Source organism: Rhyacophila brunnea, unplaced genomic scaffold, assembly GCF_057557595.1.
Source record: "Rhyacophila brunnea isolate RB1 unplaced genomic scaffold, BYU_Rbru_1.0 scaffold_1, whole genome shotgun sequence".
Classification (NCBI taxonomy): Eukaryota; Metazoa; Arthropoda; class Insecta; order Trichoptera; family Rhyacophilidae; genus Rhyacophila; species Rhyacophila brunnea.
In genome coordinates, this window is record NW_028232751.1 from 44,795,895 (window position 1) to 44,822,694 (window position 26,800).

The 26,800-nt window shown below is 33.3% G+C and overlaps 1 protein-coding gene across 2 annotated transcripts in view; it reads right to left on the minus strand.

Annotated features, from left to right (window-relative positions):
• The window catches only part of fry (microtubule binding protein furry), a 90,665-nt gene that overhangs the window by 19,418 nt on the left and 44,447 nt on the right, over positions 1-26,800 (minus strand). Inside the window, exons 18-37 of one of the 2 annotated variants that reach the window (XM_085944861.1) lie at positions 25,727-25,890; positions 23,299-23,471; positions 22,393-22,503; positions 21,231-21,385; positions 20,709-20,872; positions 19,110-19,232; positions 17,914-18,047; positions 17,047-17,151; positions 16,802-16,936; positions 16,328-16,608; positions 10,434-10,584; positions 9,679-9,860; positions 8,578-8,694; positions 7,605-7,774; positions 6,802-6,885; positions 5,429-5,755; positions 3,178-3,344; positions 1,750-1,999; positions 1,473-1,586; positions 489-589 (exon numbers count right to left, since the gene is read on the minus strand). In XM_085944861.1, the coding sequence (XP_085800987.1) occupies positions 489-589; positions 1,473-1,586; positions 1,750-1,999; positions 3,178-3,344; positions 5,429-5,755; positions 6,802-6,885; positions 7,605-7,774; positions 8,578-8,694; positions 9,679-9,860; positions 10,434-10,584; positions 16,328-16,608; positions 16,802-16,936; positions 17,047-17,151; positions 17,914-18,047; positions 19,110-19,232; positions 20,709-20,872; positions 21,231-21,385; positions 22,393-22,503; positions 23,299-23,471; positions 25,727-25,890 (3,208 nt within the window). Of the gene's footprint in view, positions 1-488; positions 590-1,472; positions 1,587-1,749; positions 2,000-3,177; positions 3,345-5,428; positions 5,756-6,801; positions 6,886-7,604; positions 7,775-8,577; positions 8,695-9,678; positions 9,864-10,433; positions 10,585-16,327; positions 16,609-16,801; positions 16,937-17,046; positions 17,152-17,913; positions 18,048-19,109; positions 19,233-20,708; positions 20,873-21,230; positions 21,386-22,392; positions 22,504-23,298; positions 23,472-25,726; positions 25,891-26,800 lie in introns of both variants that reach the window. The other variant, XM_085944852.1, reaches the window with a different exon arrangement.

The following is a 26,800-nucleotide window of genomic DNA, read 5'->3' on the forward strand; positions in this document are numbered from 1 at the left end:
TCTGTAATAAATAAAATGATATGTATGAGGCAACTAATGACAAAAACCGGTAAGTCCACAATGTGAAGTGTATGACTTAAGGGGGCCGTGCGCAGCGTAGGTCAAAATGGAGATTTTATGGTATTTTCAAAGCATGATCCTGGACATTCCAGTTGTAAACATTGTAGTTAATCTATTTACATAATTTTGAAGCCTTATTATCCTTTATATTTATTTTAAACATTTGATCACTGCATAAAGTATTTTTATTACATAAAATAGTATTCTTTTAAACCTCCCGATCTAATGTTTTAGAATATAGTCATATTTCAGTAGTTAGTTAGATTATGTTAGTTAGAGTAGTTCAGAGTAAGATTATGTTAACGCGCGTGTTTGAACACGTACCGTTTAAAAAAAAGATGATTTTTTTTCGGTTAGGTACTAAATAAATATAAAGGATAATAAGATAATTACACACTATTATCACAAGCAAAATGAATGCTGCTTACTTGAGTGGCTGAATCTCCCAACATTTTTAATGACTGAGCAGACCGCGACCTACAGAGGTTTGCACACATTTTATTCATTTCTGGGCCACCTCTCGGTCGGTCTGAAAACAAAAGAAATATCCAAGGTCAAAATCAATACAAGTATTCTAAAAGAAAATTCTGGACAATTGAATGAAATACTATTTCGGTCGAGGCAAAAATATTAATTATGTCATTTAAAATGCATGCGGTTTTAATTTAAATGAGTGTCATGTAATACCCTAATAAGTTATGTATTATATTCATCGCAAGATTAAGAAATAGTGGACAAACAATAATACTATTTCATATATTTTATTTTTTCGATCAATCCAGTTTACGTCTCAGAGAAGTGAATAATGTCAAAATGCCGAGATGTTATAGTGGTTATCTATTCAAAATTCCTACCACTCATTCAAGCACATATCATATTATACCTCCGACCCCAGCTTTCATCCTTTATACTAAATACAGTGTTATAACTTCACATCGGGGTCACCAATTTGTAGTATCCATTTTGCATGAGTCGCCATTTTGTAGTTGTTTTATGGACTGCATTAATTTTTAACATGTGGAGTCAGAATTGATTAATTACACAAAACTAATTTTGATTGATGTTTATTGTTTAATTGTTCAAATGCGACTAACTTTACAATGTAATATAGTAGAAATTATAATGCTAGCGTTCGTTAAATATCCTAATGTTATATGTCGATAATGTTACTATAATGGACACAATATAAAAGTAAATCAATTTTCTCAGCATATAGGCAACCAACCATAGAGGAACTAATAGATTTATTTTATGATCAAAGGTTATTAGCTATTCTCCCAACTCATTGAGTCCATGTATTATTACAACAGTAAAGGAGTAAATCATCATTGAATGAAAAATAAATAAATAAGCTTATATTATGTAAGTTCAAAAGGTTGAACATCTGTGCAAAATTAATAAATAGTGAATACCTTTGGTCTCATTCGGTGATGAGGTGTTTTTTCTCATGCAGTATGACACGGAGTAGCTGGTGCTTCTAGTGTGGCTTGGCAAGCATCCTCCACATCCGCCAGGAGACCTCTTTCCTAAAAACATATTAATTTGATAAAGTGTGGATGCCGAAATCTTTTTCATGGTGGGTGAATTACAGCTATCATATTCCATTCATGTTAATTGTAAGTATTCATTAAAAAATGACAAGTAAAAGGAACCATTCAATTGTTTTTATTCATTGTCTCATTCACTTACCACCTGATGGGAGAATATTTCCTTGAACATCTTTGTTATTGAGGTTTGGTGTTGATTTAAAGATTTCTCTCATAAAATCTAAGGGTCTGAAATTAGATTCCAATGAATCTACAGCAGCTTCCAATGTCAAAAGCAGTTCGGTAACATAGCCTTGCATGTCTTCTCCTTGCTCAGCCACGGTCTCGACTAGGCGGGATAGTATATCCGACACCATTCGTCCAGTCATTGCTACACCAATGAAGCGGAATACCTAAAAACAAACAAAAATCTTTATTAACAATAACACATAATATAACATTTCATAAAAAAATTATTGAAGTTAGAAATGAACAGAACGATAAACTATATTACCACAAACTATGACAACTTTATATAGTATTAATGTTCAGGACAAGTTCAGGAAGAAATGTGGTGATTTGAAGAACATGCTTGAAACTTTCATGTAGTGACAGTACTACCACTGCCAAGTTCTTTCTAAATGTGTTGCACTCTATGGTTGCAGTTAATAGAGTTTGAGTACTATAATGGAAACACTTAACTTTGAAATTGCGCATGAATTACATAGGGTAAATTTAATTAATGTTAGATACTATTATTATTTCAGACTGCTCTTACATGAAGCTTATTGCATCGTTTTCAGTCGCTCAACGTCGCTCTAACTACAGTAAAACCTCGTTAATACGAATTCCATGGGACCGAAAATTGAAAAAAATTCGAATTACAAATTACGAAATGTATGGGGGCAAAATATTAAGATTTAGATTTTTTTTTTTTTTTTGATTTTCATTAATTTTGTTTCTGATCATAGATGTGCCAACGAATTGGGTTATAAAATTTCAGGATTATTTTTATTACCACCATAAAATAAGTCATTTTTGATGTTTTAAGAAAAGTCTGTCACAATTTTCAATGACTTGCTCATGAAATAGTGTACTTTATTACGATTTATTGAATATTTTTATATGCCAGGGACTCTGAAATCATTTCGAATTACGAAATTCGAATTAAAGGTATGGTTTTATATGAAAATAATGTTCAAGGGATTTTTTTTTCGGGAAAATTTCGAATTACAGCGAATTTCGAATTATCAGTGTTCTTACTAACGAGGTTTTACTGTGTATCATATTTTCTGTCAAAACTATCAAACTTCACGTTTATGAGGTATGTTTATAGTTCAGAATTGTTCTACATTTACAATTTCGCTAATTTGGCAGTGATAAAATAAATAGAAAGACAGTGTGTTGTATCAAACATTTTTGTACGTGGTATTGTCAACTTGTTTTTTATAGACACTGTTACTATTTACGCTGTGAAAATTAGGAGCTTTAGTATTATTAACTGTATTCTACAAAATCAACCGAAAAATCATTAGACAGACACTATCGTTTGCTATACATAAATATGATGGAAAGAACGTTGATTACTTACTTGCAGTGACCTTCCTGCATAATGTCTTGATGAGCAAGACAGGCCTAGTTGCAGCGCCGTCTGTGCCCATCTCTCGCTTATGAGGGCGTGGGGTAAAGATTCGCGGAATACTTTCAGCACATGTTGCAATAAATTGTTCAGTTGGCAACAACTGCGGACGCTCCATACTAAAAATATATTTGCATCACAATACAAGAAAAAAATCAATAGTCCTATATCGAGCAGAGCAACTTGAGACAGTCAGAGGAGAAATGGCATACACCTAAATATGTATCAAACTGAGATAAACGTAAATGCTAACTCAATATTAAGATAAACGTGATTGAACATCACCAAATTGATTTGTGGTGATCAATAAAGAACATAACGCTGTCAAGAAATGAATTAAAACCTTCCAAACCAATTTCAATTATTAAATTCATTTAGGTGGTTTGATGGGTTATGTCATTTCTCGATTATTGACCTCAATTTTATACTTTATGAAATCCAAGATATCATGATTTAAAGGCAGTCAATATAAAAAATTAGAACATGGTTGTAAAACATAATATTGTGGACATAATTTTTTATATGTGAATAATAAATAATGCTAAAGAATATAATTTGCCATTTCATATTGTCTGCTGTTAAATGTAGCCATATTGGATATTATTCCTCAGGGAATTCACAATAGCATCACCAAAAAAATTCTTTGTATAACAGTATTAATGGAAAAATACAAACAAGTACGAATAATAACCAAATTATATTAAATTGCAAAAAATGGAAAACAATGAAATTATATGTACATATTCATAACACAACAAGAAATGCAATAAACTGCAGAGCTATTTTATTTTCACAAATTATTCCGCCTGCAATGCAATGGATTCAAAAATTGACACAATATATTGTAATTATAAAAAGAAAAGAAATGTTTTAGTGTTAATTTCGCAAAGCAGTATTAGGCCCTGTACACATGTATGCATTTACTGCAATAGTGTACAAATTAAACTTATGCAACAATAACTGTTTACACAAAAAAATCTTAACTATCTCATGATTCTCATTTTCCAAGTATAAAAAAGAGCTGAGTATTTAGTATATTTTGTCATATCCGTCTTGCCACTATCGTATATATCGCATGCGCACAATATAATGAGTTTCTACTATCTCGTGAGAACTCAGAACCCGCTAAACATTTTTGATCCATGCATGCAGTGTTGCAACTTGCACGACAATAAGTGTTACATATGCCTTTTATTTTTATGGTCACGACAATATGTATAGCCAGCAGTAAATCCATGCATGTATAAATGGGTTATAAGGGTAGATAATATATATGAATACGTGTATTAATTAAGGATCTAAGTACAAAAAAGTAGTATTGCCTGTAGTTACAAAATACTGAGTCATTGCAGTAAAATTTCATGAAGCAGACCTTTTGAAAAATGTGGTTTTACAGTATGAAGCAATCACGGCAGCTTCTATAATTTTAGGTATTAAGAACTCGCAAGTATCAACACACCATCATCAGCCATTTTATATTGAATGAGGTTGACCACTGTAGTGCTATTTACACCATTATAAATAAAACAGGCCAACGGACTTACAACATCGACAAGTTTAAATATTTTGCTGTATTTTATTGACTTGCTTGAGGCACTTAGACCATAGTTGAAGTTATTGGCGTTAGTATGTAGAACACTTTTCTATAAAAATGTCAGTTTTTTGTTTTTGGTACTTAGCGCCTTAATTAATACACGTATTCATATTATATATACACACATTAATTATAAATAAATGTCAAAATTGAATATATCATCGCCGCATCGTGAAATCTAATATCTTATACACACATTAATTATAAATAAATGTCAAAATTGAATATATCATCGCCGCATCGTGAAATCTAATATCTTCACCCTAAGTTATTGCATTCTTAAATTTGTCAGAAAATTCCTCCCAAGAAGATAGTCGAGACACATTTTGTAGATTTAATCAAAACTTTTTTGATTTACAAAAAAAAAAACAAAATGCTCTTTGGTTCCAGATGTATTTGACATCTAAAAAAATACCCCCATATCCAGATTTGAAAAAAAACAATGCACACTAAACTCATGGCCAGAATGTTTTAACTTTAAAATGTTTGCGGTGTCCTTCATAATATGCAGAGTTTTTCATACGCAAGTATGTCGCTGCTAACCAAAAGTAACCAATAACAATATGATACAATTTACTATATTGCAGACATAGGTAATAAGAAATTTACCTTTAGCCGTGATATCTTCATAGTTCCATAATGGTGTATTGTGAGGTCGGTTGGCGAGGAAATGAATAAGGGACTTTATGACATCAGATGTGGACATTTCAGGTCCTGCTTGAGGTAATGTAACACCAGCAGATGTAATATTTCCTGCCAATGAGTTGTCTAGGCCCCCGACCGATATCTTGGGTACTGATGGGTCTACGCTTCCGGCTTCAGTGTTTAGTACTGATTCTGTTTTATTGGCTGGTTGTGGTGTTACAGATCCACTGTTTGCTTCAGTTTCAGCTGTTACAATAACAGGAGGTAATGAAGAGAATCCGGAAGTTTCTCCTGAAAGAATAAGGTACAATAGTTTATAAAAGATCCCTTCATTCTCTGATCACCTTCCCTCCACTTATGTATGTATGGCAAAAAATTGTAAATTTTTATAAAAAAATGTTTAAAAAAAATTGTTATAATTTTCATTGTTTGCAATTCAAATATATTTTTTTTATATAGTAAAATCACTGGTAACTACCATGCTTCACTAAACTAACATTGTGTGTGTTGGTGTACCAAAATAAGTACATACCGTAGGAAGATAGTTACCAACTTGTTAGAATTTAATAAAACAAATGGTCAGGTGACAACAAAGTCAGTCTCAGAGTAATAATATAAAGAGAGTGGCTATTGTTTGGCAAAATGAATCCATGTTTCTTTATAACACACAGTAGAATCTCTATTAACTTAACTATGAAACATTATACCATTATGTTGCTTCTCAGTACGGCTACCAAATTTAAACAACATAGTTAACCATATTTTATAATGAATAAACTAAAAATAATTTCCTCTAACTTTATATTTAACACAAAAACAATAAATTTCAGCAATATGCACTCGCAGTTTTTAAATGAATGTAGTCATTCAAATCAATATTTACCGGCGACGTTTACAAAAAATATTTAATTCCACTGTAGAAATTCTATCTTACTCTACGCATATGGCGGAGATATAAGCGTGTGGAATGAAATTTGTTCAGACCTTGGTGTCAGTCTTTTTCTATAATTATTATCATATTCTCATATTATTATTATCATTATCATTCATAATACAAAAAGCGGTTAAAAAAATATCACAGAAAGATTTCAATTGAGCTCAAATTAATAAAATAAATAATTAGCTATAAAAGGGACTGTCACTATTACTAACTTTGTGTGAAATAATGTCTACTTATTTCGATTTACTGAAAATTTTAGTATGTCAGAACTCCACAATGATAACATATTAAAAAAAATTATGGTTAATGTAACTGATTTATATAAAAACTATGCTTGCGGGATCATCACCAGATTGTATTTAGCCATGTTCGTACTAACGAGATTTCATTGTAATACCTTCAGTTACGGGATTTCCGTCTGGCGCCACAGTAGTTGCTCCTAATGGGCCTTGGATGTAGCTATCAAACAAGGAGTCCGGTTCTAAAATAATCATAGTGTAATATTATTAAATAAGAAGCACATTGATAATAAATAATTATTCATTTCCTATCTAAGGTTTGCCACTATCGGGACGATCTTCACTATTGACTACTGCCCGAAACAATTTGGTGGAGCTGCATTCGTATCTATCATGGAGATTACGCCATAAAAAAGGACAAAACTACAAAATTCCAAACTCCAAGGAAAGATCCACCATGTACACGCAGAGGACCAAACATGAGCCAGGGTACTTTTATCCTCTCATAATGTGGCCAAAGTTGTTTAGTTGTTTAGCTTTAATGCCACGAAGAACTTCTCAGTCCTTTACTATTCATTTGACGTCAAAATTTTAAAAAGGGGATTTTGAGTATTTATACGTCTATGCGGTGGGTACGTAGAATAATGCTGCAGTTCTAGGTTGATCTTTTTGCTATAGCTTAAAGCAAAGATGACTCAAGTAGGACATCCACTCTTTCAATTCTAAAGTAAAATTGGACTACTGTCGTTTTAGAAGTAAGTATTTTGAAAACCATGTGACATTGGATTTTTTCAGCATTAACAGAACGTGAATACACATTTAAATCTGCGAGCTTCCAGTAGTTATGGATGTGGTTAAAAATGAACAAAAACAATCAAATTGCAGGGCATCCGTGTGGGGGTTTGTAAGGTTTTACTGTAGTGCAACATATCAGATTTGAACCAATAAAATAGTCTCTTACCAGTAAAAGTGTGTGAAATAACTGGTAGATGCGGTATCGGCAGACCTAGACCGAGGCAAGAAGTTCGACTGTTGAGCAGAACCCTGGCCACGGTGAGGTGATCATTGTGGGCTGACACAGCAATCAACAAATTCAGCAGTAGTTGTCTACAGTGCTCGTGGACAAGTGGCCTGGAAGCAAAATAAAATAGTTTGAATACCTACAGGAGGAGATGCCATCTGGTGAGTATGAGGATTTCATTTTAGCTTTGTCGTGTGATATAGGGGACTATTATTGTATAGGTGTAGCCCGTTTTTTGCTTACATGGATTAATCATATTGCAAAAACACAAGACATGTACATCAAAGGGTGCCAATATTTGCCTTACTTGGGCCATTGCGAAGAGGGAGCATGACATGTTGTCTATTTTATTACATTTTAGTACTAAAAAAACAATTAAAGCTTTTAGAAAACTATTTTTTTATAAGGAATTTTGAATAATGAGTTTTTACTGTTATTTCTCTTCCTTTATATTTCGTTACCATTTTCAGCATTAGCATCAAGCGAATGTTGAAGCAAGTCACCAGGATACAAAATATGAGGAATTTAAATAAATTTTAGTTGCACAATGAAGTCGGATATGGCATAGAATTCTTGGGAGGATGCCATATCCAAGTGGCATTATTTAGTATATACACTATACTATAGTGGTATCATTTAGTGCTAACAACGCGACTGGCGCGTTTGCATTACCTGGCCATTAGATATAATTAACATGATATTTAAATGTGGTAATTAAATATTAATTAACAGGTCAGCAATGATTGTGTTATTAAACCAATTCACATTCTCACTCTGAAAAGCAGGATGCACAGTAGCAAAATTTAAAGGAGACCTTATCTCCAATTCCCCCACACACGCAGTAGGCGGGGTACGGATGCATCCATAAAGTAGGAGAATTCTACGATGAATATAGAAATTAATTTTAACCAACCTGGTATGGTCCAATCCAAGGAAAATAATGTGAAGCATTAGTGGAACGTGGATTGACCAATCCAGTTCTACTCCATCAAGAACCACATCACATAGTAACATGACAGCAACATTGCAACTGAAATAACAAACAAAAATATATTTATTTACGATTGACCAATAGCACAACATAAATAACATAACAACTATCATAAATCATTTGTTGTGTTATCTGGACAAAAATCTAACAACCAATATTTTCTATTTACAAGATGGGCCACGAAGTCATGAAGGGGTAAAAAATTTTATGTGATGGTTTATGAATCGTTATTTGTTTTTATTCAGATTATAATACAAATAAACAACATTTTAGAAATCACCCATGAAAAAATTTACAACAGAATTACAGAATTTTATTTTCAAAATCAGCGATCAATTATTCTCCTACACAGAGCATGTCCACTGCCATTTCAATGTCAGAAATTCGCTCTCTGAATTAATGATTGATCACTTAATAAGATTTTTCGAGCAACAACATTCCATAATGGATGTACCGTGATCCGGGAAACAATGTTCAGTCCGCATAGAAGAAAATAATTTGAACATGTGGAGGAAAGTATTTAAGATGAATCCGTAACGTCATTCTGACATTCTGGTGCAATCTAACGTAAGATTGAAACCAACCTTTTTCGAAGATTATCAGTCTGAGCCACAATGAAGCTTTTAAGGGAAAGTTTTGGCAAGCAAATAATTTTGTGAATAGAGAATTATCGCGTTCGCCGGATACCCGAAAGAGAGGGTTTACATTAATAAGCCCCGGACAGTCCACCAGCTCAAGGACGGACAACATTCATGCAAAATTCCAGTCAGAAACACTGACACTATTTCAGGAAAATATGACTAGAACACGTTGCTATGAAGCTGAAATTAGAAGACATTTACACGACAATTTTTGTCATAATTCATAAAATCTCCAGTTTGTTATTTGTGCAATATATAAATTTCTTTTAAAATCCCTTTGTAACTTATGGCCCATTTGTAAATATACAATAATCAAAGACATAAGAAAATCAGATATTGGATGAGGTTTTCTAGCATTATCTAAACTTAAAGTTACTATTACCGATGGAATCCTGAGATGGGCTGTGTACTGTCAGGCAGATATTCAGTGAGCGGGGCAAAATACCCGCCATATTCCGGCATAGGGAGTGGATGAGGCTGTGGTATATCAAATTTGTCATCATTGGGCAGTGGATGGATTGAATTTATGGTCATTCTCTGACCCCCGAGAAGTTCTTCAGCTTGCTGCTAAAAAAAAAGATGTGGAAACACTGAATAAAACAATATGAAGTGTGCAAACTATATGAAGTTTTAATGACATGACCAAATGCCATGAAATTCATTTCAAAGATATATTTAAAAAGATCCACCCCAAGGGACTCTACGGCGCCCGTGTGAAATATCAAAAATCCGCTTCCTGAATCGTAAAATTACCTTAGTCGATAGATATACTTGAAAACTTTCTATTTTATATGTGTAAGGAATATATTATTTACTATTTATTAAATAAACTATTCTATAACCAGTGTGTCATGGCTGTGATTTTATAGCCCTATATGTGGTACAAAGAACAAAAGCGGTGGTTGTGGACATAAAAGTGCTTGGGGGTTGTAGTTCTGCCGATCATGACTAAGACGTCTGCAGTGATGATATTAATGGTAAGGATATAAAAAAAAAATGATCTACATTTGGTACATTTTAGTCTACTATAGTTTTATGACAAGATATCTTGACAAAGGGTGTTAGTTACACCTTTGACTAATGCATAATTTGTACATACAGTCCTGCATTATAAGTAAACACAACTGTCAGACTTACGTATAATGTTTCCAGTTCTGATTTTGTAGCTGTTTCTTCATTATTTGTCTTCAGTTGACTACTAAGCAAAGGTATTCTAGGACTTTTCTCAGTGATGGAATTGTCCGGTAGACGGGTGGCTGATCGTAAGGCACCGTCTGGCTTTGAGGGGCTAAAATAAAGTAAAGAAATAATAATAAGGTTTAATAATTACAAGTTTGTAGAACTCTACCTACATTAATAAATTAATAAATGCAAGGTCTTAACATTTCGTCCTCTAAATGAAGAACTACTGTGCGAAAACATCTTCTTGGCTACGCTTCTAGGCGCTGTTGTCTACTAAATGGGAGGATCTTGTTAGTTTATAATGGAAATGCGGTTAAAAATGGGCGGAGCATGTTAGTTCACAGTTTTAATATGTAGCCAAGAAGATGTTTTCGCACTATATGTTGTATTGTAGATTAACCCTTTTGACGCGAGCCATTTTCGCGGGAATTTATTTTCAGTCAACTGATCTGTTAAAACGGTCACTATAACTAAAAAAGATCGATTTCAAAATTAAAAATAGATTACTAGATAAACTATATATCAGTTATTCCAAATCAACAAGAAATAAACTATATTAGTGACATTCTCGCTAAAATAAATCGAAGAAAATGAAGACGCTAAAAAATATCGAAGCTTTGACATGGCGGACGTCCAGTATTCACATACACGATTTGAACACATACTAGTGAGCGATTCGCCGCGTTTGTATTTGTAATATACAGGGCTGAGTACATAACCTCCATGTTGGATTAAAATTATTTTTGGGTGCAAAATTTCAAATTTTAAGTCTGTTCGACTTTTAAAATTTTACATGATCTGAGTTCAGACCGGAGTAAGCCAGGTTGGTTTCTATCTTTATAAAATTATCTTATTTTAGTACGAAAGGATTAAATAAGAAGAATTAATTTTTATTATTTGAATTTTATTAATTAGGTTGCTATGACAGATGTATTACTAAAAAATCACACTTGTTCAATGATCAGTGGGTTATCGCACTTAGTAAGTCGTAAACTCAAATTTTATTACTGCTTCAAACCATGAACCTATATTTATTTTCGTCGCCATAAAATAATGTTCCTTATCGTGACACAGGATGTTTTGGAGAAAAAATCAAAAAAAATAATTACCCAAGGCTAAAATACTATTATACTTTATGGGCCGCCGTTGGCTTTACAAGGGCCTGTGCAAAAAACCACCATGTAAACAGCTAACTCAGTTCATGGCACATAAAAAATATAAATTATTACACATTATTATAATGTAACTATCAAATATGGAACAATGAACAAAGCCAAAGACATACCTCCAATTTACTGGAGAGCTGTGAGTCGATAAAATATTTTTCCTTGAGAAGCAACAGTTTTTAAAATAAATAACACAAACTAAAATATACCAGGTGTATGATAAGCCGCAAAATATGGAACTACGCACAATGTCACGTTACATTCGGAGCACATGTATCGACATACACCTTTTCTTTGAGGTTTTCGTGGAATGATAGCACACATAGCATCTTCTGCAAATGTTTGACGTAATGTGTGTTCCTTTCAATAAAGTCGGCATATGTTTTGCAATGTCTTTTGATGTGCTGCGCGTGGATGGTTGTGCGTGAGTTTGTGAATTTACTTCCTTGGACAGTTTGTATTTACTTAGTGACTGTTTAATAATATTTAATTGAATGTCCGCCAAACTAATGTTTCTTTTTGTAACACTTTTGAACATTATATGGGAATTTAATAAATATAAATCAAAAATATGAAAAGCAACTTTTTTGTACCACTTAATTCTTTTTCTGAGGCAGTTCAGGCTTGCTAACATCATGTCTGTTTTGTCCACGGCTCCCATATTCTTATTATAATCAATCACACACTTGGGTTTATTAACAGGTTAACCTGTCTTTCTATTGGTTTTACCCGTTGGCGCAAAAGCATCATCATGGATAGTTGTGAGCATGTGAATGTCGCGTTTATCATGCCACTTCTACCCCAATAAAGGTCCGCGATGTTGTGATTCCGATTGCCCTTTTTTTTATTTTTTTGAACTGTGGCATATTTTTTCTCGTTTTACGAACAGTTCCATATGCATTTGTTCGTGTGTTGTGTATGTGTTCGAACAAAGCTGGGCTAGTATACCAATTATCTACCCAAAGGTTATGGCCTTTGCCTACGTAATCTTTGAGCAATGTGGTTACAACTGCCCCTGAAGTTCCAAGACCATATTCGTCAGTCAAGTCTGTTTGTTCTCCACAGTATATTATAAAATATAGTACGTAACCAGTCAATATGTCAACTAAACGAACATTTTTATACCAAACCTATATCGTTTCATGGGAAGATATTGTTTAACCCGGCCGCCGCGTCAGTTTCAATATGAAAGGGGCCCTCTCTGCGGTACCATTTTTCTAAATGCTATGCTTCGCTGTATTATGATAAATACGGCAATTAAAAATAGCTGGTATTACTGTTATCATGCCTAGATACATAAGGTTCGAAGTGCCACACTAAAAAATAGAATCGATTGTTGAATTTAGCTGTGAATACTTGAATAAAATCGTCCATAGTCCCTTGTACCGAAAAATTACGCAGCCATGTTTGTGACGTAAAAACGCGTCATTGTGATTGTGCGCCAATGAAAAGAAATAAATCACTGACACTAATTTTATTTTAGTCATGTTAGAAACACTTAAAAATGCCGTTAAAAATATTGAAAATAATAGCTTTTATTGTGTCGCATATTATTACAAGTTTTATGGGTCGCGTAAAGTTGAGTCCACAGTGGTTGAAATATTGTAATAATTTCTTATGTTCTTTTTTGAGTGTAATTTGGATTTTTACTAGATTAAACTTTTCAGTTTTATTGAGCATTGTGTTATGTTAGTGATTGTCGTTTTATGTTTATAAAAAAAACAATATTTATTTTGTAAAATCTGCTGCGTGCTTGTAAAAGTGCTATAAAAACATTTTTTGCGTGAGGTTTTAAAATTTTATAAACATTAAATTGCATACAAAGATAATATGTAATATAGTTGAAAAGTCAATATTCCATGATTTACATTTTATATTATGTTGTATACCCGTGTGTTTTTTTTTATACTTACGTTTATTTATACGTTTTATATATTCCTTCATAGTAGTTCGTAATTTATTGGTAAAACTCGCAATCGTCCTAACTAAAATATAATAATATATTATATTTTTTCATTCCGTGTGGACGTATCTTTACGACATATTTACGACTTTCAATAATGAGCTCGATTTATGACTTTCAAACAATTGGGGTGACACATGATGACATGACCATGAGTAATAAAAATAAATGACATAATCCAGAACACAAGTTCAAGTACATATTATTTATAAATATTTCGACGACACAGGTTTGGTTTTTTGGTTGTATTTTATTCCCGCAAACATGGTGTTGTAAAGATCGCGGTGAATATTCAACTTGACACGATAAATCACTCGGCGCACACTCAACTCGAATGAAAATATTTTGTATACCTAGTGCGCAGGCGCTGTAAAATACCGCGTAGATTTGAACTGATGCAATCGTACCGGCGAATCTCAATAGATCGAGAGGGTTCGAAAGATCGATGTTTATGAAATTAAAACAACATATTTTTGACAAAGTTATATAGGTGGAAGTAGGCGGATGGATCGGGCTATTTTTTAATAAAATTCTCAATGCCGCATGAAAAATATTTCTTGCGTTATCCTCAGGTCAAGGTTTGCGTATCTGACTGCTATACGGTCGCCCATGTGTTACGTACTAGCTGTATCCTACTGGAATACGGTCGCCGGGAAAGGGTTAAACATGAGATGCCCTTTGAAAACGATAATACTTTTGTCAATGCATAAATTTTCAAAAGGCTTCATTATCTGTTTGAAAATATTTCGCGTAAGTCCAAGAGTTTGATTTTGTGTAACTTAATACCGGGATAGTTTCAGGATCAGAAATTGTGCAGCATGCTGAGTAAAAGTTGATATCGGTCTCGTGTCATTGTTTTTCCGAAAATGGAACTGTAAAGTTCCGGGTCTGTTGACCAATGTTCTTCTATGGTAAGATGACGATTTCTCGTCATCAAAATAGTAACAGTAATAAATAAATACATCTCTTCGATAGATGTATCTACCCATTTATGGATTAGAGATTATTGAGTTAGATCCCGTTTTTTAACTACAGTATGATAGAATTTATTTGTCTCAAGGACAACTTTACTCATGATATATTGATTTAAAAAATATTCCAAAAAATCAAGTTCTGTGCAGTGTTCTGTCAAAGAAGATTGATTACTTGATGAATTGCCATCAAACTCATGTATGACCGGAATAAAGGGTCCGGATGTCCAAGAAACTACATTTTTAGAAGAAGTATTGGTTGAAGTGCTTGGAATTTCATCAGGTTGTATGTGGTCTACGTTCTCAATTACTTCACCAACGTCAAATTCGTCTTCACTGATACAAAATCAGAGTCTGGATCCACCATGATTTCTTCGATAATATTGTGTGGTAGTGCCATTTTGGCGGGCGAAATAATTATTTAACATAATATATTTACAATGACAAAAAACACTAAAAACAAATCGTCAAAATTTTTCTGTCGAGATCACAAATCACTAAGAAAAAATACATAACACTAAGGTAATCGTAATAATTAATTAAAAGGAAAATAAAAATAATATCGATGCACACTTTTCGATGCAGAGACCAATGTTTTGTTTTGATAACCCTTTACGCATCGAGTACATACGTTTTCGCAATGGCACGCGATTTAAATGACTGAATAACGAGTGTTCTTTTCAAAAATATATTTACTTGTGTTTTACTTGACATTTTTATGATTTGTTGCCTAAAATATCTACCTAAAGGTTTGAATTAATTTTTAAAGCATATTATCCACAAGTGTCTCTTTCTAGTTAGGTCGAAAATACGAGATAAAGTCTATGGCATGTTTACATGCCATACGCGTCGAAGAGGTTAAGCTAAATCAAAATAAAAAAAAAAAATTCAGTGATTCGTCAGCAAAGTGAGCCAGAGTTTAAAGATGTGAAACTATGTTGGGAGGGCGGTTCTGGGAAAATAGCATATCAGAATGTAGTTAATGAAGCTTGTTTTCCCCCCCATCCATCTCGCTCATCTAAAGAGTCTGACTGGTTTAAACCTGATATTCACCTAGCTACACAGTGGCATAATTTTTGTTTCGATATAAAGTAAATCAAACATTGGATTGCGAGCATAAATCGGTCCGGATACGTTTGTACAATCCAAAACACTTGTATATAAAATTTTCATTGCTCGCACTGCTACTGCCTTACTCGGGTGCTGTTTTTCTACAAAGTTTTGCTTTTGGACATCATAACCGAGCGGTTGCTGACTTATTTGTCGAATACAAAGATGTAGTTCTCCATAAAAAGGAAAACAGTGGAATCATGAAGTCTAAATAGCTTTTCTAATTTATTTTTTTAATGTGTAGCAATAGTTTGACAATTAAACCAGGCACCAAATGATTTCTTTTTATTCCCGACAGTCAAAGATAAATTGCGTGGTCAACGATTTTCTACACCAGAAGAGGCGGTTGATGCATTCAAAAACCTTGTTTTGGAGTTACCTTCTGGGAAGTGGCAAAAATGTTTTTCAGATTGGTTCAAACGCATGGAAAAGTGTATAAATTATCGTGGAGAATATTTTGAAAAACAATAAAACTGTTTTCATCGATAAAAAAATCGTTTTTGTTTGTTGTTCCCGAAATATAAACAGCTACCCTCATATCTGCTTATTTTTTATTTTATAGCATCGACAGATATTTAGTAAAAAATATATTTTATGACATAATATGATATGATACCGAATGTTAATAATTTGGCTTACTTTGACTTAATTGGATCTTCTCCACTGTGCCGTTTGGTGTGTATGGTCCCCTTCTCAACGGTCAGGTCTCCGCGGCCATTGGTGTCAGGTGCACCACCAGTTACTGGTCCACCATCTGAATGCGAAGAAGCCTTCCTCATGCTAGTGAGTCGGTAAAATGGCGGAGTCTCTGTCCGTTCAATTAAACAGTTAAGAGTTTCAACAGTCTGCAGTTCTGTCATCATTTCGTCTAAGAGTCTTTCACGGCGAGCTCGAGCCAAGTATAACACAACACGTTTCGCCTGAAAGGAATAAGTAATTTAATTGTAATTTGAAGAAAATATGATATATTTATGGTCATTTTTCTATTTAAAAAATTTTGTATTAAATATTTGGTAGGGACCCAATGTGTTATTATTGTGGAACAAAATTTTCTGGATTTTGTAAAGCGATAGAAATAAAAGAAAAATGAGCATTACATTATATTTGACTTACGTATGGCAAGAGCTCTATTGGAGCCATTCCTGACACGATAATGAGATATCGCATAATGACTTTGAGATTATTTGGCCAGCACGCGCACAACGTTGACCATAGCTCTTCGATTTCTTTAGGATGACAGTCGGAAAACTGAAAAAATAGAAGAGAATCATTTAATTAAGACATCATATAGAATAGACGGGTTGCTGATAGTGTGTAGCCAATATAATATGATAATAATAAAGTTAAACGCAATTTACCTTTGCAGTGATGTAGAACAGATTGTTTAGGACCATTTCGGTGGCTTCTGCAGATCCCATACCTTCTCTACGACTTCCATTTCTAGTTCCTTCCGAGGCATTATACTAAACAAATAAGAGAAAACACATTGAACAAAAACCATATATACAGGCAGAGTTTAAGTTTAAAAAATGGTTACCAAGGCCAATGATTAAATTAGCTGCAATTCATTTTGCAATCCAGATTAATTTGTAGCAAGTTTCATGCTTGTGGCATTTGACACGCCCACATTGAGATAAAAACACTTTGCATTAGTGTTGACTTAACAAGGCTAAATGACATTTTTTTACCAATATTATACTATTATTATTTAGACTAATTGGAGTAACAGCAGGTAAAATCACAATAATAGCGTGGAAGAATGTATTCATAGCAAATCGTCAATAGCAGCCATTTTTTAATTTAAAAACAATGCATTCAATGCAGGCAACGCATAGTATAATATTTTTTCTGTGGTTATCAAATAACAAATTAACCTATCTAGGTATATTAATAATGTTGGCTTTCAAGACTTGAAAGCCAACACATAGTGTTGTAATACAAAAAGTTAGATTACTCAGTTTATTATAGTAGTTTGATTGCTTTGATAATACTTTACATAGATAATCTACATTACATAATTGTATCAAAGGTAAAACTGATTAAGTACCTACCTGCACTTAATGAGTTTCATTTGTGATAAGATGATTTGCTTAAAACTGTCATGGGAATTTGATATTGATTTTTTTTTTGTGCTGTTACAGGAGGAAGACTCAAGAGGGAACAAAGAATATGAAAATTTCAACAATCCACATTATCAAATAGATGTGAATGACGAAATAACTTACCTGAAGGTAGGATAATGGGTTTCCTGGCGGTACGTTAGGATCGACAAGTTCAATATTTACTAGCCACGGCAATAGGTACTGCGGAAGTAATTGTCTAACCACAGATCTGGCAGTTTGGAAACGGTGGGTAATTTCTGGAAAACAAATTTGGAGTAATACATAAACCAGGTGGTCAAGAGACAATCAACAAAACATGGTAATAATACAATTATTGTGATATTTCATATAAAAAACAGGTCATTTTCAATGTATTGAAAATAACTTAAAAAAACCAACAGTCATGCCTACCGGCCTACCATTTTGGACTGTCCTACTAATATTCATCTATTGTCTGTAACTCATAGAAAGTTTTGTAGTTAATTTGTGAATAAGTTCATCATTTGTGATAGTCTGTAGCCCCGTTTACATGATTCGCTTTTGACGATCATCGCGGAGGAATCATCTCCAGTGACCCGTGTAAATTCACATTCATCAATCCGGAATCAAAAGTGAATGAAGTTCAACTGGTTCTACTTTTTGATCATTTTTCGATCACTACAGATGATTCCAAAAATGCTCCGCCCCTGAGTACTGTCGTCATATTATCCTTGATATTATGTCGCATTATCCATGGTTTTAACCGCCGGTGGCTCTTTTTCATAATTCTCTTTCTCTTAATGAAATTTCTGCATTCAAACAAACAATCACAAATTGTTTGAATTCCAACCTGCACCGCAATTTCACTTGACGCCATTTTGGAATGAATTGAGAATTTAACTTTCGGTGACACGTGTAAACAAAAAGTGAATGCCTGCATAAATGAGCCTTATCTTGGAAATTTCATTTTATTTTTGATTTTGCCTAATACCTAAGGGCCTTAGGTATTAGGCAAATAAGCCAATAACTACCTTAGGCTAAGGCAGTTTACTTAATGAAGGGTGTTGCATTCCACCTTATCAATATGGTGAACAACAAATAGACGATATGCATTTGAAATATTATCAAAACATATTAAAACCATTTTCAAATTATTCAATCATTTAAATATTGAAAGAAATTTTAAGCCTGGAGTAGAGCAGTGACAGTCACTTGCCTCGTGAGGTCACTGATTATCTTTTTTGATTTTTTTTATGGTATTTAATTTTTTAAAACACCTTGATGGAAGTGTATCATGCATATTTTTTCACATTCATTTATTTGGCATTATGCCAGTTTACCTGAAAACATTGGCATGGTAAGTTCAGGGTGGAGCTGTGACAATTGTCGTGACAAGTATATCTGCGAGCGGCAGTATGTCGTCGATAGCAGAACATCTAATGTGCCTCGCCCCTTTTCAGCACCTGTGAAAAGACAATTCCATATTGGTAATATAGAAACAATGTTACCAAAAAACAGAAGAAAGGAGTTACACTCTTATACACTTTAATGGGCAAAATATTATAATTTATAATACATAATCATCAGGAGTGCAATAATTTGGAGTTTGCAATAACTTCCTCCACCTTTGTCCACACCTGTCCCAATCTAAAATGGCCGCTATCCAATTTGATACTACTCCCAGTAAATGGCTCCACCTTCCGGGTCACTGCCATTTACGGTGTACGTGAATGATCTAATACTATTTTATTGATGAAACTGTCCTCGTGCTCAGCATTGTATATTGTCCTCGAATTGTTGCCGTCAACGATTAAACCATAGATATGGTGGAGAATATTTTTTCGAAATGTTCAGGTTTTATAATTTTTTTTTTGTGATGTACCTACATATCGACTGTGGAAAGGCAAAAGGAGTTAATCCACACTAATCAAATTTTACAGAAGGCACAAAAACGTTTTGATAATGATTTTCGGCCAAAGTCTAAATATAAAACTGACACAAACTTGAAGTGCATAATGATTAATAATTTGGTGTTTTTTTTCCCAGTCTATAATTAAGTAATGAAGTTATTGAAGAAAAACTAATAAAAATGAGGATTAAGTCATTTTACCTGACAAAAATTATCACCATTCTAGAGTTAGACACATACATTTTACTTGCGATTTATGTTATTACTATATATTAATATAAAGCAGTGCATAATAATAATATTAGTCTATAACGATGATATTAATCGTAAATTAAAAAGAATTGAAATCAATTTTAATTGAGAAGTGTTTTTGACACATCACATAATCTATAAATCGCATGGCGGTGTTTTAAGTGAATTAGCAAATAGTGTATTACTTTTCTCAGATATTATGAATAATAGATCGATAATCGAAATTAAAACACAATATAAGTTGTAACAGGCCGTTTCATACCGATATAGATAGAATTTACAATAGCTCTTCTCGTGTGTGATATAAAAACTTCAAGATTTTAAACTCTAACCGTTCTTATCGGGTTTATTTGTTGCGTCCATATTAACACCACACATTTCAAGAATCATTTTGCTTCGTTCTGTTGCCATTTTCACTCAATGTTTAAACTTTAAATGATTTTTTATGAAGAGAATGTCGAAATTCATGTTAACTGTCAAACGACCGAGCGAGAAATGTACGCGGCTTAAGTCTTCTTTCTGGTTCATAACTTACCCGGTCGGCCGGCAGAGTTTAGTAAAACTACTTTTCCCTTTTCCTGGACGCGAATTTCAAACGTCCTTCTTTTTTAAAAATTAATAGCTAAAATTTGATAATAATTTGGCATTTTGCAGCTTACATCCTTTAGACAGAACGTGTATTTAGTTGTGTAATACCTAATAATAAAACCTATTTTGCAAAAACTGAGGGTTGAATCCTTTTGCCTTTCCACAGTCGATATAAAATAAAAATGCATACCTGAATTTTCACCATTTGATGGCAACAGGTTGATGTTTCCGAAGAATCGCTTATCCAGCAGTTGTAATAGCTGCAGTGCAGTCTCATGTACTAACGCACGGGGACATCCGGTACACATCAGAGTGACATTGATAACGGCTGTGTAATGATCACAAGGATATTCTCTGGAAAATATGCAAAAAAAACCATTGATATGATTGACTGCTATTTTATGGTGTATTTTGAACCGGATCGTAGGATTTGCGACATTCTCCCTTCTCTCTGTATTGATCGACCTTGTAATAAAGAACAATCAGTACACCGATGATTATTTCTGAATCATGCCAACACTTGATTAAGATGCTATATTTATTTTCACATTAGATAATACTAAAACCAAATTAATTCTAATGTTACAATTTCAACTAATTTTCAGTAATTAACCTGTAATTGAAATTGTTTTTGACCCAATAATTAACTATGAATTTCAATCTCAAATTAATAAAATTTAACTACACTTGGATTTCAAAACACTCAACTAACCTGGTGCTAAATATTGTTGCCAGAGCAAGAAATGCACCATCAGCGACGAGTGGCTCTCCGGTGTAACATTTATCAATCACCCAATCTAGCAGTGGACCAGTATCATGGTTCATGTCCAAAAGGAGGATGACAGTTTCTCGAGCAAGTTGGTAAATCTAAAAAAACACATACATAGTATAATATAGCCAATAAATACATCGTTAACATATATATTTTTTTAATAGAATAAACATACATACGTAATAGTATTAGATTGGCAGTGTCAGTGGCGAAGGGTGGAGGTAGGCTGTTAAGATCCGATATAAATAGTGCATATTAAACATTATCAGTCAACCATATTTGTTTTCATTGAACGAAGACTACAATGCGTAGTGTTTATTAGTTTTTAAAATTCAATTAAGCCCTACCTAATCCAAGCCATAGTAGATAATAGTCAAAAAATATTTGTTTATTCATAAAATATCCAAAATTATGCTATTAACCAGTTAAGTGCCCAAAGCGTCTTTGCACGCCCTAATTACACCAATTCTTATGTTAATTACCATCAATTAACTAATTGCGGCATAGAAAGGATTAAACCATACATAATTTAAAATATTTTATAGATAGAAGAACATTTTTTATTGATTAAGGTTTGGTTGAGAAGGGCTTAATTTTAAAAACTAACCAACACCATCTGTAATATGTATCCTTAATTCAACGAAAACAAATATCACTGAAAAAGTGCGCACTATTTTGTCGGATCGCCCATGGCACACCTAAACTATTATGATTTGGTTTAGGCGGGGTTTAATTGAATTTTAAAAACTAACCAGCACCATCTGCACATTGTATTCTTAGTTCAATGAAAACAAATAACTATGAGAAAGTTTAGTGTGCACTATTTAGGTTGAATCTTAACAGCCTACCTCCAACCCTCGCCACTAAGTAATGTAATATACATCTAATACATCCTATAATTAATTAATAACATATTTTAATTTTAATGTAAATTGATTTTCAAACACTTCTGTATAATATCAAGTCCAACTTGACACGAGAGGATGTGAGTTTTAATGGTCAATCTTCATCACTCCAATTATGATACAAATTAAATATATGTTCATCTTGTAACAATTTGCTATATTTTGTATATTAAAAATGATTTTTAATGTTGCTTTACCTTCTCATTTTCTGAAGAAAGAAGCTGATGAAGCCACGGGTATAAGAAACCATCCTCAGCCAGGGCTGCTTGAGCAAAACATGGTCCACAGCAAACAATGGCACTCATTGCCTACAGAAAAACAATGTTATTAATCAATAAATTCATTGTATGTATGATATTGTATGTCCAGTTTTTGTCGAAATTGAGTTAACACAGTTAACACAAAATGTTTGTCTGCATCATATCTTTATGCTGTAAAAATATTATATGTACAAATAGGATATTAAATTGAGAAGATATTGTATCATTCAAATACTTACACAATATGTCCATTTCTCATGCATTTCAAATTTTAAACTTCGATTTTGTCAAAACAAATACTAAACATACAATATCTTTGCACTAACCCATCGATTATCAAAGATTTATTACAAGAAAGTAAATAAACAGACAAGTGTATAAATAAAAATGAATATTTTCGTTTTATCATTCTGCATGTTTGTGAAGCCTAGAGGATAACAGTGAAACAAGAAGGTTATTCAAGTATCCAAAAATAAAATTTTCCGAAGAATACCCGTTTAAAAAAAAACAAAGGTGGCCTCTCCTTGCGAATGCTGAGCTCTGCAGACAATTTAAGCCCAATATAGTCGAAGACTCAGTTGGACTGGTCATGTTAGATACGATGGATCTAGAGCTATCGATAAAGTTTTAGAAGGAACCCCAGTAGGTACTTGGTACTTGGTATCCAGGATGCCCCTGGAGGAAATGTGTGGATGATGTCAAGAGAAACGCAGAGAGACTGAGTGTGACCAACTGAAGAGAGAACTCAGGATAGAGATACTTGGGTGACAGTTGTGAAGTTAGCCATGGACCTGAATGGTCTGTAGCACCAGCTTAACTAATTAACTATTTAACATTACTTACTTGCAAAGCAGCATATTGAAGTTTTTCATCAGTTTCATTGGAGTTGGATTGAATGACCAGTAGAGGTGGAGAAAGTGGTCCCAACAATTTGGAAAATGCTCCCGACCAGCATGCGAAGAGTTGGAATAAGTTTTTACGTAGGTCTTTCTTGAGTAGAGTCAATAATTTTTCCACTGAAAGAAGGCATTTTAGAGCAATTAATATTAGCTAAATTCACTTATATTCTCGCTTAATGGATGCTCATTATGTGGAATATCCTTATAATGAAATTAAAAAATATTTGACAAATTTGATTTATGAAAATTAGGTGGTTGGCGAGATAACGGCTAATCAGATATACGGTTTGAGTTACACAATTTCCATTTATAGACAACTTTTCAAGGATGAAAATTCTAGTTAAACCAGAGTTAGATATACTTTTGTTGAAATAGTAATTTAATAAATATATTATGCTTAATGGGTCTGCAGAATGTTACCAGAAATAGTTAAAAAAAATCATTATCTGAGGCATTTAATAACAAGAACCGATATGTTACAATAAAATATTAGGGGGAAATTATGTTTCTATGCGTCAAGCGCAACTATTTGGTTTTAACGTTAGTTTCTTTTTTCTGTAGTATTTTATTTACGAAATAGAATAAGATGCATATTTCTATTAGCTATTTAAACCCCTTTCTGCAATAAATCTATATCACTTTTAATAATCATATTATGTAAATCGTTAGACTTTTAAACATTTTTTTCATGTGATTTTGGGGCATTTTAGACGTACATATTGTGTGAAATTACACATAGAATATGGACATATTGTTAGATTTGAGCCATATGTGGGATATACCAGTTTTTTGGTGTTACCAACGGTGACATATATATAATATTGTCAAATAAATCTTATTACAATACTAAAACTTCGATGTTTGACATGCCTTCGACAAGCCATCGATTTTCGCTCATTCAATTTTGGTTTGAAACATTGCGCCACTTTACTGCGTTTGCGCAGTATACGTAATATCACTGTTGTGAGAGGACTGTGCAAAGAATCGCTCTTGTTGTTTTTCCGTACAAAATATTACATATTTTACGCGATCTATTGGATTGTGTGAATTTTATTATAATATTTATAAATATTTTGTCTGTGTTATTGTTTATGTGTTTTTAACCATACCGTTAATGTGTATTAAACTGTTATAAGGTGTTTTAACTATATTTTTTTTGGGCTATTTTAGCTTTGATATCGTGAGTGTTTGGTTTCAAACTTTTTTCAAACATCAATATGGCTGGTTTAATTGAGGAATTGGACTCCGATTACGAAATGTCCGAAGAAGAATTGGGACCATCAGGCCTCAGTGATGTAGATATATCAGAAGAGCCAATTGAACATTTGAGAACATCGACATCTGTACCCCATGTTCCGATCGTGTATGAGTTTGATGATTTTCAATCCGGCATAGCAAACAGTGATTTGACCGAGACTTTGCCTGACTGTCATTTAAGTATGCTGTGAAAATTACAAAAACTCCACAACCCAGACCATCGACTAGTGAAAATCCATTGAGGTTGTTGCCTAGAACTTTAACAGATCATTTGCCGTAACACACTCCGCCCACGGCAAATAATAAAAAGCCCAGAGACCCGTCATGTGTGCGGAAATTAAAAAATTAATAAAAAAAAAAGTCTATCTAGATATATATATATGTTGTCTTTGTAATGTAGCTCTATGTCTCAGTCCGTGTTATAAAATGTACCACTCTTCAAAACAATTTTAAATATGTAGAGTAAAAATAAATATGTAACTCATTAATAATATTTAATAGCTGTTTAAGTGTTAATTTATTACCACTTGTGAAGTGTTCTATACTTCGCGTCAAACACGAGTGTGACGAAAAACAAAATGCGCACCTTGCAGTGCTCTATATACATAAAGGCAAAATGGCGGACCTGTTCTAAATGGTAAATCATTGTATAGAATTTACTTGTTCGGATATTTTTAACATCATGACTGATTTATTATGGCTTTTTAGTGTTTTAAAATAATCTGAACATGTCTAGGTGCCTAAAGAGTCATAAAACTCATTTTTTATTGCCATGTTTTATTATGAAAAACAGAAGTTAAACAAAACAAAAAAATGAATCCGCGGGGAGAGAATTCGTCATACTAATATAGGCCGCGTGTACTAGGTTAACCATTCTAGTTCACAATAAAGGGGTTTTGCTGTGTTAAGTAATGCCCACGATTACAATGTCGTGGGTCCCAGGTTCGAATCCTGGATCTGGTAAGTAGCCAACATCCTTTCTTGTAAAAAGCAAAAATTTGTTAATACAATAGTCCACTTCATGAAGTCCCATATGTTCTTATTAGTATCGGACACTGTTTTAAAAAGTAAAAGAAACAATAATACTGCCAATAAAATTGACAGTTTATTCTTACGAGGAAAGCTTTTGATAATCTTAGTGACGAAGTGGCAGAATATCAGTTTGACTTCGCGGGCGGCGGGTGCATCTTTTTCAGCTTCTGTTTCCAGACATAGCCTCACGCCATCTATATACTCCACAAACGTAGGGTGAAGAGATCCATTCTCGAGTACAGATGAACTGAAATGAAAATAATGGTTACACATAGTGGTAACAAAAAGAGATGAGAAATAAAGAATTTGTCTCAGAAACTCTTTTAATTTTGATACAGTAATTATTTAAGACTGACTAATTTTCTCAAAAATATGGGTTGTGCTGAAAACGTGTCCGGAAACTTGTACGTATGCAGTTAGCCGTATCACACGTCACCGTGAGATATTGTATTAGAAATATATGGCCGTATATTAAAGACCGTCCAACCGTTTTGGGTCGTATAGTACGGTAAAACCTCGTTAACACTTTTTAATCGGGCGCCGCCTGGAACAAAAGACACTATCCTGTGGCGGGCGTTTTTTGCGATTAGCGCAAAAATATATTGCTTTCTTAAAATTGACACATCTTCTAAACTAAACAATATTTTCGATTGAAATTTTCAAAGAAATCATATGTGACATTTGATTATTAAAAATTAATTATAAATACTTTGATTACATCACAATTTCACTATATTTCTAAGCTGAATATAAAAACCTGATATCAATTTAGTAAATGGCACTCAATATTAAATATTATTAAATTGCTGGATGTGTGAAATCTGATCGCGTAAATATTTGAGAAATACGAGTCGCCTAAATGCTGTTGGCGATCATTCAGTGTATAATAACTCATGAGTTTTATTGCTTCTTGTCAAAAAAGGGTCTTAGGCGGTTGCCATGCCTAATTTGAAAAAACCATTCAACTTATGAATCATAGTATTTATTCTTCCAAAGAATCAATACACTTCATTATATGTTGATAATCAAGCGAGCGATATGAAAAATAGTCCGACAAGTGAAACGACTCAAACTGAACTAGAGATTGAGATAGCAAAACAAATCTATACGACAGTTAATTCTTTATTTACTCTTATAATCTAGCGAAGAAGTAGAAT